Source organism: Manis pentadactyla, chromosome 4 (genome assembly GCF_030020395.1).
Source record: "Manis pentadactyla isolate mManPen7 chromosome 4, mManPen7.hap1, whole genome shotgun sequence".
Taxonomy (NCBI): domain Eukaryota; kingdom Metazoa; phylum Chordata; class Mammalia; order Pholidota; family Manidae; genus Manis; species Manis pentadactyla.
Genome location: NC_080022.1, coordinates 101,556,071 through 101,576,194, shown reverse-complemented (window position 1 = coordinate 101,576,194; position 20,124 = coordinate 101,556,071). Strand labels below are relative to the sequence as shown.

The window sequence follows — 20,124 nt, the reverse complement described above, 5'->3', positions numbered from 1 at the left end:
TCATGTGCCAGGATTACCACTGGGCCATTAATAAGAATTCTCAGGTGTGCTTTCTGAGGCACCCTCTTCACTTAGTCCAGTGAAATCTCAACTACCTTAAGACAAATACCAGCATTAACAATAATAGTTATTTATAAAAAATGACTCCTTCTTTGAACTGAGAATTCCTGAGCAAAATCTGCAAGCATATATAAAAAAAAATGAAACTGCCATCTGCAAAGTATTACCTCTTCTCCTCTTGACCTTGATAGATTCCCTGAAGAATCTCCAAGAGCTGGCTTAATGACAGAATGTTCTGATGAGCTGTGTGAATTGAAATCCAAATAAAGTTTACTCTGAATATGAAAACAAAAACTAAATTGATCCTTTCAATATCTAATATTAATTTATTTTTGGCAAATGACCCTCACTGACCCGAGTCGAAGTTACTCTCTGGAGTCATTTATTACAAGGCTCTGGACTCAGTAACACCAAGTACAGTTAATTGCAAGGAAGAAGTGAGAAACCATTCTGAAAAGGAGATTAAGACAAAGTCCACAGTTTTATAATGAGATGTCAAGTATCTTTCCTCTGCTTAGTTCCAGAATTCTGGTTGCTATACTTCAATTCTACCATAGGCAAGAACTTGGACTGCTCTTTAGGAAAATTATCTGGCCCAAGAGAAAAGACTAACAGAGATAGACAGTTGAGGGTCCTACAACAAAAATGTTTCCACTTAATCACTTCTTTGTGAGACCAAGAGGTAGATAGATCCATTCATATATGTAGCCCTTCCTTCCAGTTTTTTTTTTTAATAATTCACTCTAAAAAGATAGAGATTCCCAGATACTTGAAGAAAGTCTCTTAGATAAAAGCCAGAGACTAAAGAAACAGAAAAAGGAATTTGGAAGAAGACAGGCAACTCAGGATATAAAACCTACAGAAATATAATTAAAACCCTTACAGATACAAGAGGAAATAATGAATTCAGGAAACAAGAACAAGATTTTTTTTTAATTAGAAAATAAGAAAGGCTTAGAGAATAAAAATATGGTAGGAGAAAAAAAATCAATAGAAAATAGAAGTGAGGAAACTGCTAAATAAATAAAATTTTTTCAATGTCCAGAATTTAAGTTTCCAATTTAAAAGGGCTAAGAAGTACCCAGTAGAATGAAGGAAAACAGACCCACTCTGATGTATATTATTATGAAGTTTTAGAACATCAGGGAAGAGAAAATCCTAAAAAATTCCAGAGTAGAAAAAGCAGCAAGCCTCATACAAAGAACCTGGTCACAATGGCATCAGATCTCAGTAAGAACACTGAAACACGTAGCAATGCCTCTGCTACATGTTTGAAACTCTGAGGAATGATTTCCATCCTACGACTCTTTGTACTTAGCTATACTAACAAATCAAATGTGAAATATTTAGACATGCAAGATCTCAAAAACTTTACCTCTGATGTACCCCTTTTCCAGGAAACTACATGAGATCCTGAAAACAAGGGATCCAATACAGATATTTTTATATATTTTTAAAATATATCTGATATTTTTTACTATAATGACAAGTTTTATGATTTTATAGTTATGCCAAAGCATCTACAAATAGTTTAGTGACAGGTACAAAGAAAATAAAGTATGTGTAACACATACACCAGTACACCAAAAATGAGGCAGTTACTGTCCCCATAAAAACAAAAGGTTGTGTGAAAAGGTATATTATATGACTCAGTTGTAAACAACATTTACATGGAAGTAGTAATGTTAACACTCAATACTGATTTAAATAAAAATTTATATATATTGGCAAGAAGGGGGAAACAGTGTGAAAATGCTATGGATGAGAGGTATGGCAGCTTAATCTGATTGGAAGTGTATCAATGGATAATAAAAATAGTAATAGAAGCATGTATTCGGAAGTGTAGAGATATATGGCAGAAGAAATAGCTAACTGAGTTTAAAATGGTGGCCTGCCAGAAAAAGAAATCATGGATAAAGATGGGTAAGACAAGGGATTGTTTTTATTTTAAGCCTTGACGTACTATTTGTCTTTTTAAACCATGTATATGTATTACTTTGATAAAAATAAAAATTAAATTTTAAAACTTGAGTTCTAGTTTTGGGGGTATACAAAACTAGTTTTGCAGAAACTATAGTGAAGCAAGTATTAAATAAATTTATACTCTTAAACATAAAATTAAAAATTTTGATACTAAACTTATAAAGCTAATTCCTATAAGCATCCAAATGCAAAGTTATGCATTTTTAAATGAACTCAAAGGTGTTTGCTAAAAATAGACAAAGAAAATGCTCCATAACCATTCCTTTGCATATATATTCACACTTTTTGCTATGACAGCAAGATAAAAAGTATTTCCCTGACTAGTGAAAACATAAATACGCAAGACATCTTCAATTATTCTAACTGCCAAGGCTGCCCAACTGTCTTGCTGCAATCATTTCAACAAGTTATTAAAGATCTTCTTGTGCCCTGAAAGTCTGTGAATTAAAAGATTTGTTGAGATGTACCAACAGCAAGAAAAAAGGAAATCAGAGAAAAGATAAAGACTAAAACTCTCTCTGAATAAGGTGACTTATAAAAAGACAGAATTGGGTTGGTGGTGGTGAGAAAGCAAAAAGAAAATAGGAGTCTAAAGACTATTAAGAGACTTAGAAGTTAGTAGGAAACAATGTAAATGAAGGCATATCAGAAAAAAATTTGGTAGGAAATAAGCTCCAAAAACTTTCATTTGTAAAGCTCCAAAGAGACACTCAATTTTCTGTTTCATTAGTAGGAAATTAATTTTTGTAGGTTTTACAAAGTTTTTAGTACTTACATTTGGTTAGCACGAGAAGATGATTCCTCAAGAAAAGGTATGTGATTTGTTGATCCAGGATTACAAGGTGTGCTTGTATGAATATTTGAAGCATCATGTGTTAATCTCTGACTAGAGTCTTGGGGTGGTGTAGCAAAACTAGTTACAGAAGAATTATTAGATCCATTGCCTTTGCTTCCATTACATTGCTGGTTGAGCACTGATACCTCATTACCAAGGCTATCCATTCCAATATTTAATTCACCAAGCTTTTGAATGGACCTATAAAATAAAACAATATAATTATATTAAATTAAAAACTTAATCATATTCCTAACATACAGAATATTAGAAAGTTGAGAAGGTAAATACATGCACATTTAATATATAATCTTTGGCAAGTTTAGTACTAAGAAATTACCATAATCAGCTTAACGTATAACCAAGATACTGAAAGATTTAAATTTTCCTATAGTATATCACTGTAAGGGAGATAGGCAGAATGGGTATCACTGACTTTTTTTTTTGGTATCATTAATATACAATCACATGAGCAACACTCTGGTTACTAGATTTTTCCCCATTATCAAGTCCCCACCACATACCCCATTACAGTCACTGTCCATCAGCATAGTAAGATGCTACAGAGTCACTACTTGTCTTCTCTGTGCTACTGCCTTCCCCGTGCCCCACCCCGCTACATTATGTGTGCTAATCATAATGCCCCTTATTCCCCTTATCCATCCGTTCCCACCCATCCTCCCCATCCCTTTCCCTTTGGTAACTGTTAGTCCATTCTTGGGTTCTGTGGGTCTGCTGCTATTTTGTTCCTTCAGTTTTTTCTTTGTTCTTATGCTCCACAGATGAGTGAAATCATTTGATACTTGTCTTTCTCCACCTGGCTTATTTCATTGAGTATAATACTCTCTTTTTTTAAAAAATATATTTTTGTTATACTCTTCTTTTTTATATATATACTTGCAGATTTAGCTCCATCCATGTTGCAAATGGTAGGATTTGTTTTCTTCTTATGGCTGAATAATATTCCATTGTGTATATGTACCACATCTTCTCTATCCATTCACCTACTGCAGGACACTTAGGTTGCTTCCATTTCTTGGCTGTTGTAAATAGTGCTGCAGTAAACATAGGGGTGCATATGTCTTTTTGAAACTGGGATCCTGTATTCTTAGGGTAAATTCCTAGGAGTGGAATTCCTGGGTCAAATGGTATTTCTATTTTTAGTTTTTTGAGGAACCTCCATACTGCTTTCCACAGTGGTTGAACTAGTTTACATTCCCACCAGCAGTGTAAGAGGGTTCCCCTTTCTCCACATCCTCTACAGCATTTGTTCTTCCTTGTCTTTCCTATGTTGGCCATGCTAACTGGTGTGAGGTGATATCTCATTGCGGTTTTAATTTGCATTTCCCTGATAATTAGCGATGTGGAGCATTTTTAATGTGCCTGTTGGCAATCTGAATTTCTTCTTTGGAGAATTGTATGTTCATATCCTCTGCCCATTTTTTAATAGGGTTATTTGCTTTTTGGGTGTTAAGACATGTGAGTTCTTTGTATATTTTGGAAGTTAACCCCTTGTCGGATATGTCATTTACAAATATATTCCCCCATACTGTAGGATGTCTTTTTGTTCTGTTGATGGTGTCCTTTGCTGTACAGAAGCTCTTTAGCATGATGTAGTGCCATTTGTTCATTTTTTATTTTGTTTCCCTTTCCCAAGGAGATGCATTTAGGAAAAAGTTGCTCATGTTTATAGTTAAGAGATTTTTGCCTATGTTTTCTTCTAAGAGTTTAAGGTTTCATGACTTACAATCAGGTCTTTGATCCATTTTGAGTTTACTTTTGTGTATGGGGTTAGACAATAATTCAGTTTCATTCTCTTGCATGTAGCTGTCCAGTTTTGCCAACATCAGTTGTTGAAGAGGCTATCGTTTCCACATTGTATAGCCATGGCTCCTTTATCGTATATTACTTGACCATATATGCTTGGGTTTATATCTGGGCTCTCTAGTCTGTTCCATTAGTCTATGGGTCTGTTCTTGTGCCAGTACCAAATTGTCTTGATTACTGTGGCTTTGTAGTAGAGCTTGAAGTCGGGGAGCATAATTCCCCCAGCTTTATTCTTCCTTCTCAGAATTGCTTTGGCTATTCAGAGTCTTTTGTGGTTCCATATGAATTTTAGAAGTATTTGCTCTAGTTCGTTGAAGAATGCTGTTGGTATTTTGATAGGGATTGCATTAAATCTGTAGATTGCTTTAGGCAGGATGGCCATTTTGACAATATTAATTCTTCCTACCCAAGAGCATGGGATGAATTTCCATTTACTGGTATCTTCTTTAATTTCTCTCATGAGTGTCTTGTAGTTTCAGAGTATAGGTCTTTCACCTCCTTAGTTAGGTTTATTCCTAGGCATTTTATTCTTTTTGATGCAATTGTGAATGGGATTGTTTTCCTGATTTCTCTTTCTGCTAGTTCATCGCTAGTGTATAGGAATGCAACAGATTCCTATGTATTAATTTTGTATCCTGCAATTTTGCTGAATTCAGTTATTAGATATAGTAGTTTTGGAGGGTATCACTGACTTTTTTTTTTTGAGACTTGTTTTGTGACCTAGTATGTGATATGTCCTGTAGAACATTCCATGTGCACTTGAGAAGAATGCATATTCTGCTGATTTTGGATACAATGTTCTATATATATATATATATATATATATATATATATATATATCCATTAAGTAGATCTGATCTAATGTATCATTCAATGCCAGTGTTTTCTGATTGATTTTCTATCTGAATGGATGATCTACCCATTGATGTGAGTGTCCCCTACTATTATTGTGTTGCTGTCAATTTCTCCATTTAGGTCTGCTAGTACTTGCTTTATGTATTTAGGTGCTTCTCTGTTGGGTGCATAGATGTTTACAATTATTATATCCTTGTATCACTGATTTTTTAAAAGTACCTTTTACAAGAAAAACAGGAAAAGAAATCTGTTTTTTTCCAGTATAACTTTGGTTTAATTTTCATTTTAAAACTTAATTTCCCCAAAATTGTCAATAAAAATATCACCAACAAAACAAGCCATTTCATGTCAAATAGGAAATGGATAACTAGTGCAGGCCATGATGGGACAAAGTCAAGTGGCATCCCTTTTATGCACATATTCATTCATTCTACAAAGACTATTTGTCAGGCTCTGATTCAGGCACTAGGAAGATAAAACAGGGAGCAAAACAAGTTAGCCTCAGGGAATTTCCCCCTACCACCAGTCTCTCTACATCACAGTAGACTGTCCCCTTATGTTGGACTCAGGGCTCCAAAGGGTGCAAAGAGGAAGCTGCAGGGTTCTCTTAAGATTTAGATCCAGAACTGGCCCAGTATCTGCCTCTAGCCTAGATTCAATGAATAGGACTAGATTCAATGTAGAGGACTATACACAGGTTGTGATTTCCAAGAGGTATTGTGGTTCACTGTATTTTCTCATTTTCCTACATTAAAAGTTCATGTGGGTGTGTGCATTTGTGTGTGTGTTTAGGGTTTGAAAAGGCTTTAAAAGAGCAGTTCAATATTATTAGAAGAATTGTTAGCCATTACCAAACACTTATCAGTTAAAAATTTTAACTGGGCAGCAAAACACTAATCCTGTGAAATGCTCCCCATAAAAAAAAAGAGTCTTAAATCAAATAAATTTGGGAAATGCTAAGTATAAAGAGTCTAAAGTTCTAATATCATCTGACTCTCTGAAAGTGGGGATCTGGGAGAGGGGCAAAGTATGCCTATAATAAATGCCAAATCAGTGGTGCCAATTATTAGCAGTAATAGAAACAAAATATCAAGAGGCATGAAGTAGTGATACAGTACTGTTAATAAAAATCCTATCAAGCTTTATTTGATTTTTTGAATAAGATCTATTATATAACATAACTCTTAATTCTCTTCCATTTTCTATGCCTCTGGAAGAAGCCAAATTTAAATCTGAAAACTATGCTCTGCTGCTAGAATGATTTGGAAGAATAAAGCATTAAGGGGAAAAAGTATATTTTAATTTACAGATTCTATCTCTATTTGTCCTTGGCATTGGGTACTTTTAAGTCCTGGTATAGGCTCAGATATATAAAACTAAGGGCTTAGGAAAAAAAGATTTGAATAGAAGAGTTATATTAAAGGGTTAGAAAACAGAATAGATAAGAAAGGGTAAATGAACAACAGAGAACTTATATGAAACTAATTTACAAAAGCATAGGATTAACATCCATTCATACTTATAATAGACATGGTTATTGTTCTATAGATTTTTGTAACATAACTCTTAATGTTATTTTAAATTCTAATCTCTAAAGAAATTGAGAACAGCTGTTAAATAAATATGCTCTAGACTGAACCTAAATTATAAAAATAATTCAAATTCTACTTATAATTGTATTTAAAGAAAGGATAACTATCTTGAATAGTTTGACTTTTTTTTCTGAGGAAGTACATCCCTACCACTCATTGGGATCACAGAACCTTGCCACTTCAGCTTCTGACCTAATGCTCGATAAATCTGCTTTCAATGAAAAATAAAATGGTCAGGAAGTCAAGTTGCAACGATGAGTTTTATAGATATGAAGAAGACATCCAAGAACCAGAGTGGCAATTCATCAAATTAGGATAATTATGATAAGCCACTGACTTCATCAGAGGTGATAATAAAATGACCCTCGAATTGAATGTTCAGAGGCCTACTTAGACTCTTTAGATTACCACTATATTCCTTGTGTGAAGGTTTGAAAACAGGATCAATTTCAGGCTCACTGACTTGCACAACCCTGAGTGTCAAGTAGATTACTTCCAATATTATTTAACCAAGTAAAGAACTGACAGTCATCAGTGTATTGCCTAATCATAATCATTAGATAGCCAACATTTACGGCACTTCTTATATGCTGAAAATTACTCTAAGTAATTTTTATACATTGACTCATTTAATTGTCCAATATCCCTTACATACACACATACTGGTTTATTAATTTTCTAAAAAACATGCTACCATATATAATTCCTATAATTAAAAACAATGTAAATTCATACTGTCTTGGCGGAAATCCTAAGAAAGAATTGTTTTAATACATTGAATACAATAAATTCAACAGAATATTAAAGATTAAGCACTCAAAATTACAATGAAAATAACAGCTAACATTTAATATAGTGCTTACTATATGCCAGGTACTGTTTTAAGCATTTTACATACATTAACTCATTTAATCTTCATGGCAACCCTGTGAAGTATATAAGGAAACAAGCAAAAAGAAACTAAGTAACTTTCCATACATAGGTCCCCAGCTGCCCCAGGGCAGCTACATCCACCTGGCAGCTTGCTTTCAGCCTGTGCGCTGAACTACCATACTATTCTCCTCTCATTGCTTAGATATGAAGGATATTTAAAGGGAAGAAGGACGAAACTAGATGAGACCTCATAATGATATGACTGGAAGATATTATATATTCTATGCTACCTGAAACACTTTAAAGCCTTAAAATTCCAAACACAGAAAGCAGCAGCTTTGGTATGCTTTTAATAGCTCTTAAATAATTTTTTATAGTTTAAAAGGTGACTAGATACCGGAGGGGCGGAAGATGGCGGCGTGAGTACAGCAGCGGAAATCTCCTCCCAAAACAACATATATCTATGAAAATATAACAAAGACAACCCTTCCTAGAATAAAGACAAGAGGACACAGGACAATATCCAGACCACATCCGCACCTGAGAGAACCCAGCGCCTCGTGAAGGGGGTAAGATACAAGCCCCGGCCCCGCAGGAGCCGAGCGCCCATCCCCCCAGCTCCCGGCGGGAGAAGAAGAGGCAGAGCGGGAGGGAGACGGAGCCCAGGACTGCCGAACACCCGGCCCCCGCCATCCGGGTCAGAGTGCAGGGCCCTCGATACTAGGAAAACAGGGCAGCAAGAACAGTGAGCGGGCACTGGAGGCCGGGCGCCGGAGAACATAAGAAAAGCGCACAACCATTTTTTTTTTTTTTTTTGCTTTTTTCCTGTTTTGTTTTGGCGAGCGCTTTTTGGAAGTCTTAAAGGGATAGGGACCCCAAGACTAGGGAAACAGGGCAGAGAGACCGGTGAGCAGAGGCCTGAGGCTGGCACCGAAGAATAAAGAAAAAAGAGCAACCACGATTTTTTTTTTTTTTAATTAAAATTTTTTTTTTTTAATTTTTTTTTTTTTTTGGTGGTCGTTGTTTTGTTTTGGCAGGTGCTTTTTTGAAGTCTTAAAGGGGCAGGGCGGGAAACTTAATCCAGAGGTAGGGAATCCGGGGATCTCTGGGCACCCTAACCCCTGGGCTGCAGGGAGCAGGGAGGCCCCTTACGGAGATAAATAGCCTCCCAGCAGCTCCTGCTCCAACGCGACTCCACCATTTTGGAGTAGCTGCCCGAGCCAGGCCACGCCCACAGCAACAGCGGAGATTAACTCCATAGCAGCCGGGCAGGAAGCAGAAACCCTGTCTGCGCGCAGCTGCCAGCACAAGCCACTAGAGGTCGCTGTTCTCCCAGGAGAGGAGGACCACAAACCAACAAGAAAGGAAGTCCTTCCAGCCGTCACTCGTCCCAGCTCTGCAGACTATTCCTATCACCATGAAAAGGCAAAGCTACAGGCTGACAAAGATCACAGAGACAACACCAGAGAAGGAGACAGACCTAACCAGTCTTCCTGGAAAAGAATTCAAAATAAGAATCATAAACATGATGACAGAGATGCAGAGAAATACGCAAGAGAAATGGGATGAAGTCTGGAAGGAGATCACAGATGCCAGAAAGGAGATCGCAGAAATGAAACAAACTCTGGAAGGGTTTATAAGCAGAATGGATAGAATGCAAGAGGCCATTGATGGAATTGAAATCAGAGAACAGGAACACATAGAAGCTGACATAGAGAGAGACAAAAGGATCTCCAGGAATGAAACAATATTAAGAGAACTGTGTGACCAATCCAGAAGGAACAATATCCGTATTATAGGGGTCCCAGAAGAAGAAGAGGAAAAGAGATGGAAAGTATCTTAGAAAAAATAATTGCTGAAAACTTCCCCAAACTGGGGGAGGAAATAATCGAACACACCACGGAAATACACAGAACCCCCAACAGAAAGGATCCAAGAAGGACAACACCAAGACACATAATAATTAAAATGGCAAAGATCAAGGACAAGGAAGTATGTTAAAGGCAGCTAGAGAGAAAAAGGTCACCTATAAAGGGAAACCCATCAGGCTAACTTCAGACTTCTCAACAGAAACCCTACAGGCCAGAAGAGAATGGCATGATATATTTAATACAATGAAACAGAAGGGCCTTGAACCAAGGATACTGTATCCAGCACGACTATCATTCAAATATGATGGTGGGATTAAACAATTCCCAGACAAACAAAAGCTGAGGGAATTTGCTTTCCACAAACCACCTCTACAGAACATCTTACAGGGACTGCTCTAGATGGGAGCACTCCTAGAAAGAGCACAGCACAAAACACCCAACATATGAAGAATCGAGGAGGAGGAACAAGAAGGGAGAGAAGAAAAGAATCTCCAGATAGTGTATATAACAGCTCAATAAGCGAGCTAAGTTAGGCACTAAGATACTAAAGAGGCTAACCTTGAACCTTTGGTAACCACGAATTTAAAGCCTGCAATGGCAATAAGTACATATCTTTCAATAGTCACCCTAAATGTTAATGGATTGAATGCACCAATCAAAAGACACATAGTAACAGAATGGATAAAAAAGCAAGACCCATCTATATGCTGCTTACAAGAAACTCACCTCAAACCCAAAGACATGTACAGACTAAAAGTCAAGGGATGGAAAAACATATTTCAAGCAAACAACAGTGAGAAGAAAGCAGGGGTTGCAGTACTAATATCAGACAAAATAGACTTCAAAACAAAGAAAGTAACAAGAGAGATAAAGAAGGACACTACATAATGATAAAGGGCTCAGTCAAACAAGAGGATATAACCATTCTAAATATATATGCACCCAACACAGGAGCACCAGCATATGTGAAACAAATACTAACAGAACTAAAGGGGGAAATAGACTGCAATGCATTCATTCTAGGAGACTTCAACACACCACTCACCCCAAAGGATAGATCCACTGGGCAGAAAATAAGTAAGGACACGGAAGCACTGAACAACACAGTAGAGCAGATGGACCTAATAGACATCTATAGAACTCTACATCCAAAAGCAGCGGGATATACATTCTTCTCAAGTGCACATGGAACATTCTCCAGAATTGACCACATACTAGGCCACAAAAAGAGCCTCAGAAAATTCCAAAAGATTGAAATCCTACCAACCAACATTTCAGACCACAAAGGCATAAAACTAGAAATAAATTGTACAAAGAAAGCAAAGAGGCTCACAAACACATGGAGGTTTAACAACATGCTCCTAAATAATCAATGGATCAATGAACAAATCAAAATGGAGATCCAGCAATATATGGAAACAAATGACAACAACAACACTAAGCCCCAACTTCTGTGGGACACAGCAAAAGCAGTCTTAAGAGGAAAGTATATAGCAATCCAAGCATATTTAAAAAAGGAAGAGCAATCCCAAATGAATGGTCTAAGGTCACAATTATCGAAATTGGAAAAAGAAGAACAGATGAGGCCTAAGGTCAGCAGAAGGAGGGACATAATAAAGATCAGAGAAGAAATAAATAAAATTGAGAAGAATAAAACAATAGCAAAAATCAATGAAACCAAGAGCTGGTTCTTCGAGAAAATAAACAAAATAGATAAGCCTCTAGCCAGACTTATTAAGAAGAAAAGAGAGTCAACACAAATCAACAGTATCAGAAATGAGACAGGAAAAATCACGACGGACCCCACGGAAATGCAAAGAATTATTGGAGAATACTATGAAAACCTATATGCTAACAAGCTGGGAAACCTAGGAGAAATGGACAACTTCCTAGAAAAATACAACCTTCCAAGATTGACCCACGAAGAAACAGAAAATCTAAACAGACCAATTACCAGCAACGAAATTGAAGCGGTAATCAAAAAACTACCAAAGAACAAAACCCCCGGGCCAGATGGATTTACCTCGGAATTTTATCAGACATAGAGGGAAGACATAATACCCATTCTCCTTAAAGTTTTCCAAAAAATAGAGGAGGAGGGGATACTCCCAAACTCATTCTATGAAGCTAACATCACCCTAATACCAAAACCAGGCAAAGACCCCACCAAAAAAGAAAACTACAGACTAATATCCCTGATGAACGTAGATGCAAAAATACTCAACAAAATATTAGCAAACCGAATTCAAAAATACATCAAAAGGATCATACACCATGACCAAGTGGGATTCATCCCAGGGATGCAAGGATGGTACAACATTCGAAAGTCCATCAACATCATCCACCACATCAACAAAAAGAAAGACAAAAACCACATGATCATCTCCATAGATGCTGAAAAAGCATCTGACAAAGTTCAACATCCATTCATGTTAAAAACTCTCAGCAAAATGGGAATAGAGGGCAAGTACCTCAACATAATAAAGGCCATCTATGATAAACCCACAGCCAACATTATATTGAACAGCGAGAAGCTGAAAGCATTTCCTCTGAGATCGGGAACTAGACAGGGATGCCCACTCTCTCCACTGTTATTTAACATAGTACTGGAGGTCCTAGCCACGGCAATCAGACAAAATAAAGAAATACAAGGAATACAGATTGGTAAAGAAGAAGTTAAACTGTCACTATTTGCAGATGACATGATACTGTACATAAAAAACCCTAAAGACTCCACCCCAAAACTACTAGAACTGACATCGGAATACAGCAAAGTTGCAGGATACAAAATCAACACACAGAAATCTGTGGCTTTCCTATATACTAACAATGAACCAACAGAAAGAGAAATCAGGAAAACAACTCCATTCACAATTGCATCAAAAAAAATAAAATACCTAGGAATAAACCTAACCAAAGAAGTGAAAGACTTATACTCTGAAAACTACAAGTCACTCTTAAGAGAAATTAAAGGGGACACTAACAGATGGAAACTCATCCCATGCTCGTGGCTAGGAAGAATTAATATCGTCAAAATGGCCATCCTGCCCAAAGCAATATACAGATTTGATGCAATCCCTATGAAACTACCAGCAACATTCTTCAATGAACTGGAACAAATAATTCAAAAATTCATATGGAAACACCAAAGACCCCGAATAGCCAAAGCAATTCTGAGAAAGAAGAATAAAGTAGGGGGGATCTCACTCCCCAACTTCAAGCTCTACTATAAAGCCATAGTAATCAAGACAATTTGGTACTGGCACAAGAGCAGAGCCACAGACCAATGGAACAGACTAGAGAATCCAGACATTAACCCAGACATATATGGTCAATTAATATTTGATAAAGGAGCCATGGACATACAATGGCGAAATGACAGTCTCTTCAACAGGTGGTGCTGGCAAAACTGGACAGCTACATGTAGGAGAATGAAACTGGACCATTGTCTAACCCCATATACAAAAGTAAACTCAAAATGGATCAAAGACCTGAATGTAAGCCATGAAACCATTAAACTCTTGGAAGAAAACATAGGCAAAAACCTCTTAAACATAAACATGAGTGACCTCTTCTTGAACATATCTCCCCGGGCAAGGAAAACAACAGCAAAAATGAGTAAGTGGGACTATATTAAGCTGAAAAGCTTCTGTACAGCAAAAGACACCATCAATAGAACAAGAAGGATCCCTACAGTATGGGAGAATATATTTGAAAATGACACATCCGATAAAGGCTTGACGTCCAGAATATATAAAGAGCTCACACGCCTCAACAAACAAAAAACAAATAACCCAATTAAAAAATGGGCAGAGGAACTGAACAGACAGTTCTCCAAAAAAGAAATACGGATGGCCAACAGACACATGAAAAGATGGTCCACATCGCTAATTATCAGAGAAATGCAAATTAAAACTACAATGAGGTATCACCTCACACCAGTAAGGATGGCTGCCATCCAAAAGACAAACAACAACAAATGTTGGCGAGGCTGTGGAGAAAGGGGAACCCTCCTACACTGCTGGTGGGAATGTAAGTTAGTTCAACCATTGTGGAAAGCAGTATGGAGGTACATCAAAATGCTCAAAACATACTTACCATTTGACCCAGGAATTCCACTCCTAGGAATTTACCCTAAGAACGCAGCAATCAAGTTTGAGAAAGACAGATGCACCCCTATGTTTATCGCAGCACTATTTACAATAGCCAAGAATTGGAAGCAACCTAAATGTCCATCGATAGATGAATGGATAAAGAAGATGTGGTACATATACACAATGGAATACTACTCAGCCATAAGAAAAGGGCAAATCCAATCATTTGCAGCAACATGGATGGAGCTGGAGGGTATTATGCTCAGTGAAACAAGCCAAGCGGAGAAAGAGAAATACCAAATGATTTCACTCATCTGTGGAATATAAGAACAAAGGAAAAACTGAAGGAACAAAACAGCACCAGAATCACAGAACTCAAGAATGGACCAACAGGTACCAAAGTGAAAGGGACTAGGGAGGATGGGTGGGTAGGGAGGGATAAGGGAGGGGGAGAAGTAGGGGGGTATTAAGATTAACATGCATGGGGGGGTAGAAGAAAAGGGAGGGCTGCACAACACAGAGAAGGCAAGTAGTGATTCTACAACATTTTGCTATGCTGATGGACAGTGACTGTAAAGGGGTTTATAGGGGAGACATGGTATAGGGGAGAGCCTAGTAAACATAATATTCATCATGTAAGTGTAGATTAGTGATACCAAAAACAAAGCAAAACAAAACAAAACAAAAGAAAAAAGGGCATTTCCTGTGTGGTAACCTCCAATGAGTTCTACACAAGGGTATAAAGGGCATATAAAAGTGTAGGCAAAGGGTCTGTTTGTGTTTATACAGAGGATCAAAGCCTAATTGGGCTACCCCAAAAATGAACTAAGATACGATATGAAAGAGAACTTCCAACATCAGCACTTTCTGGAAGACTCATGCCAGAAGATGATCATCAAAAAACCCCAACAAAGATCCACGCACTGCTACAGCTGTAGATGCACTCATCCCACCAGTTCCTGGACTTGCCATGGGAATGAGGAAGGAGATATCTAAGCTGGCCTGTGCATACAGTAAAACAACAAATTTGACTGGATCTATACTGTTGGAACTCAACCAAGAATTAGGAAAAGTGCAAATTGTAGCGCTCCTAAATCTTACAACTACAGACTATTTACTGTTAAAAGAACATAAGGGATGTGAACATTCCCCAGGAATGGGTTGTTTTAATTTGTCTGATTTCTCTCAGACTGTTCAAGTTCAGTTGGACAATATCCACCATATCATAGATAAGTTTTCACAAATGTCTAAGGTGCCTAACTGGTTTTCTTGGTTTCACTGGAAATGGTTGGTAATTACAGATATGCTTTGGTTATGTAACTATACTCCTATTATGTTAATGTGTGTACGCAATTTAAGTAGTAGCTTAAAACCTATACATGCTGAAGTTACTCTACAAGAAGATATGTCAAAGAAATAATCAATCTTCCCAGGTTTTCTTCCGCCTGCTACTTCTATAGCTTTTCTTCTTCCTTCCTAATTACAACCCTTAAATAGAATTTGTGCCTCATATCAAATTTACCGAGTATCATAATTCTTCCAAGTGGTAACAATACCTCAAGACAAATGCTGGGCATAGAAGCTACAGGGCATAAATATGCAAAGAAGTAAAAAGCTAACCTTTTCAAACAATAAGGCTTCCCTCTCACTTACCAACTTCACATTTCCCTGTATGGCCCCGGAAGATGCCTGGTTAGCCAGAGATGGGTAAGATTCCTCAAGGGAGGAACAACCTAAGACAGGCACAGTCGCAGGGGGGCCATCAGGTGAGAAATTGGGGATCAACAGAGGTGAGGCTTAGAACCTCACCCCCCCTGTTCTGAGAGAAATCTTCTGCATACGTGGATGTTTTATTGCCCTGGTCTAGCTTGGATTAACACATAGTCTACAGGCACACACCTGATCATCTACATTTGCTCTCTTACAACACTAAACTATGTTTTCTACCTTTATCTTGTATCTACCTACCACTTCAGCATTTTATTAAAAATAATAATAATAAAGAGAGAAATGTGGTATCCACATATAAATCAAGTATAAAAACCAAATGAGTATTCATATTTGAACTGACTGTTTATAGTTCATAATGCATGAGCAAAACCGAAAGTTTCTGTGATGACTGCCCTTGTACTGTTCACTATCTAACTTATTCATTATGTAAGAATTTGTTCTACATGTAAGAACTTGTTTGTTATGCCTCAGAAGATTGGAGACTGACGAAAATTAGGCTTGGGGTGGATTAATGATTGTGCATTGAGCATTGACTCCCCTATACAGAATTTTATTGTCGTTAACAACCATTTGATCAATAAATATGAGAGATGCCCTCACAAAAAAAAAAAAAAAAAAAAACGGGACAGACTTCCAATGGTAAAATAAATAAGTAACCAGGATGTAATGTATAGCATAAGGAATATAGTCAAGATATTGTAACAGCTTGGTAGGGTGATAGCTGGAACCTAGAATTATGTATATAAATGTTTTATCACTGTGTTGTACACTTGAAACTAATGTAATGTAATACTGTGCATCAACTACCCTTCAATAAAAAATAATTATTAAAAAAAAAAAAAGGTGACTAAAACACCAACCTATTTAGGAATTGTTCAGTAAGATTCTGCTGCTGATCAGGACCATCTTCCTGATTCACACCTCCTTCGAGCAGCATCTGTTGGTATATCTGTCGCTGTTGCTCCTTCTGTTCTAAATGCTGTTGATAGCGTAATCTTTGCCTATAATATTCTTGAAATTGTTCTGTTGAATCTCGAAGCTTAAAAAATTAGAAAAAAATAATACATTTGAGCAGATTGATTAAATATGTTCCCACTCAACAGTAATTTCTAAAAATGCTCAATAAAACATAGAAATAGCTATACTTAACAATTAGAAAGTATTCACTATGTTGATTTTTGCAAAAATAACATAGTATCCATGAGCTTTAATAAGTAGATCAGTTAATTTAATTTGCTTTATTGCACAGGAAGAGCCTGACCAAAATGAATAGTCATCATAGATCCTTGACTAATCCAAAATAAAAATGCAAATTAAAGTAGTCACAAAGGGGACATGGTTAGAGAATATGAATGTAGGTAAAAATACAAATCTATCTATATTACTTGAAAAAAACTTTACTGAAGGACTTACTTAATAAACACAATGTTAACCTTGCCCAACACACTTAAACATGTAATTGGTTTATTGATAGGTTAGTCTAGAGAGAACTTATGAAATTTCCATCAAAAATAGTATTTTGATTCAGGTTTCAAATGGCCTTTCACAAAAAAGTACAATAAATGGGTAAAATTATACTTTGATCTCACTCTTCCAAAAAGGCATAGCACTCAGAGGATTTAGATACTGAATTCCAACATTAGTAAAGAAAGACTTCCCTGCCAAGCTGGAGTCTGGTTATATTACATGGATCATGTGTACTGGGGCTACCCTGGAACAACAATCATCTCTAAAATTAGACAACACTGACAATAAGCTTAACCCAGAGTCTTGTATGGGTAATCAAAGCTAAAACTGTTACCCTTTTCCAGGAAAGAGTAACAGTCCCCATCTATTTTATAACTTGTAACAATAACTCAAACAAAATTATCTATATGTCCCCTAAAAATTTTTTTCACTGTGGTAAAATACATATAAAGTATGTCACTTTAACCATTTTTTAGGGTAGAAATCAGTGGCGTTAATTACATTCACAATGTTGTACAACCATCTCCACTATCTAGTTCCAAAAATTCTCATCACCCCAAACAGAAATTCTGTCACTATTAAGCAATAACTCCCTATTTTCCCCAACCCTCAGCCCCTAGTAACCTCTATTCTATTTCTGTCTCTATGAGTTTGCCTATTCCAAATATTTCATATAAATGAAATCATACAATATTTGCCCTTTTGTGTCTGGTTTATTTCATTCAGCATGATGTTTTCAAGGTTTATCCATGTCATACCATATGTCAGAACTTCATTCCTATTAATATTGTTAAAATGGCCATACTACCCAAAGCAATCTAGAGTCAATGCAATTGCTATAAAAAATGTACACTTGGGTTACTTCAACCTTTTAGCTACTGTGAAGAACGCTGCTATGCATATAGATGTACAAGTATCTGTTTAGATCCTAACTTTCAGTGCTTTGGGGTATATACCTAGGAAAGGAATTACTGGATTATATGGTAATTCTGTATTTAGCTTTGTGAGGTATCACCAAACCACAGTGACTGCACCATTTTATTACTAGCAGCATTGTAGGATTCAATTTTCTCCACTTCCTCACTCACACTTGTTATTTTTCCCTTCCTTTGATTTTAGCCATCCTAGTATTTGTGAAGTTATACTTCACTGTGGTCTTGATTTGGATTCCCTAATGGCAAGTGACATTAGACTTGAAATGTCTGTTCAAGTCCTTTTTTCTTTTTTGGATTGTCTTTTTGTTGTTGGACTGTAGATCTTTACATATTCTAGATATTAAACTGCTATCAGATATATTATTTATAAGAATTTTTCCCATTCTGTAGCTGTCTTTTTACATTCTTGATAATGTACTTTGATGCATAAGTTTTTAATTTTGATGAAGTCCAATTTATCAATTTTTATATTTGACACGCTTTTGGTATCATACCTAGAAATATATGACAAAATCCAAAATCATGAAGATTTACGTCTATGTTTTCCTCTAAGAGTTTTCTACTGTTAGCTCTTATACTTAAATCAATTTTTAGTTAATTGTCATATATGATATGAGGTAGAAGTCCAACTTCATTATTTTTCATGTGGAAATTCACTTATTCAACTGTTTGAGAGACTACTCTATCCCCATTGAATGGATTTGACATCCTTGACAAAAAACAACTAGTCATAGATACAAGGAATTACTTCTGGTCTCTCAATTTATTCCTTTGGGCTATGTCTATCCTTATGCAAGTACCACAGTTTTGATTACTGTAGCTTTGTAGCAAATTTTGAAATCACTGTCATTTCTATAATTTTGCTCTTTTCAAGATTGCTTTGGCTATTCAGGGGCTCTTACAATACCATATGAATTTGAGTATTGGCTTTTTCATTATTACAAAAGAGACTATGGAATTCTTACAGGAATTATGTGGAATCTGTAGATCATATTAGGTAGTATTGATGTCTTAACAATATTAAATCTTCCTATCCATAAACACAGGATGTCTTTCCATTTATTTAGATCTTCTTTAATCTCTTTCAGCAATGTTTTGTAGATTTCAGTGTAAAAGTGTTTCACCTCCTTGGTTTCATTCATTCCCAGGCAATTTATTAATTTGTTTTCTTAATTTCCTTTTCAGATTGTTTACTGCTGGTCTATAGGAACACAACTGATTTTTATCTGTTGATCTTAAACATTACAACTTTACTGAATTTGTTTATAAGCTCTAATAGCTTTCTTGTGAATTCTTTGGGGTTTTCTACATACAGGATCTTGTCACCTGTGAACAGAGATAGTTTTACTTTTTCCTTTCCAATTTGGATGGCTTTTATTGCTTTTTCTTGTCCAATTGCAATAGCTAGAACCAGTAAATATTGAATAGCAATGGTGAAAGCAAGCATCCTTGTCTTTGCTCATGACCTAAGGGGAAAAGCTTTTAGTCTTTCACTGTTGACTAGGATGTTAGTTTTGATTTTTCAGGAATGGATACTACCTACCACATTGAGGAAATTCTGATCTATTCATAGTCTTCTGAGAATTTTTATCATGAGTTTGATTTTGTCAAATGCCTTTTCTGCATCAAGATGATCATGTATTTTTGCCTTCATTCTATTGTATTACATTGATTTTTTTTTATGTTGAACCATCCTTGCATCCTGGGATAAATCCATTGTCAGGGTACATAAACCTTTTAATATGCTGATGAATTTTGTTTGCATAATATTTTGTTGGGGATTTTTGCTTTATGTTCATAAAAGACATTAGTCTGTAGTTTTCTTTTCTTGCAATGTCTTCATGTGGCTTTGGTATCAAGGTAATGCTGGCCTCAAAGAATGAGTAAGAAATGCTTCCTCCTCTTTCATTCCTTTTCTATTTTTGGGGAAGATTTTGAGAACTGGTATTAACAATTTTTGGTAGAATTTACCAGTAAAGTCTGATTCTGGACTTTTCTCTG

The 20,124-nt window shown here is 36.3% G+C and overlaps 1 protein-coding gene across 5 annotated transcripts in view; it reads right to left on the bottom strand.

Annotated features, from left to right (window-relative positions):
* Positions 1 to 20,124, bottom strand: part of WDR47 (WD repeat domain 47) — a 107,270-nt gene that overhangs the window by 30,030 nt on the left and 57,116 nt on the right. For all 5 annotated transcript variants that reach the window (XM_057500569.1, XM_057500570.1, XM_036916645.2 and 2 more), the window contains 3 exons: positions 16,582 to 16,760; positions 2,819 to 3,079; positions 228 to 303 (listed from right to left, as the gene is read on the bottom strand). In XM_057500569.1, the coding sequence (XP_057356552.1) occupies positions 228 to 303; positions 2,819 to 3,079; positions 16,582 to 16,760 (516 nt within the window). The remainder of the gene's footprint in view (positions 1 to 227; positions 304 to 2,818; positions 3,080 to 16,581; positions 16,761 to 20,124) is intronic.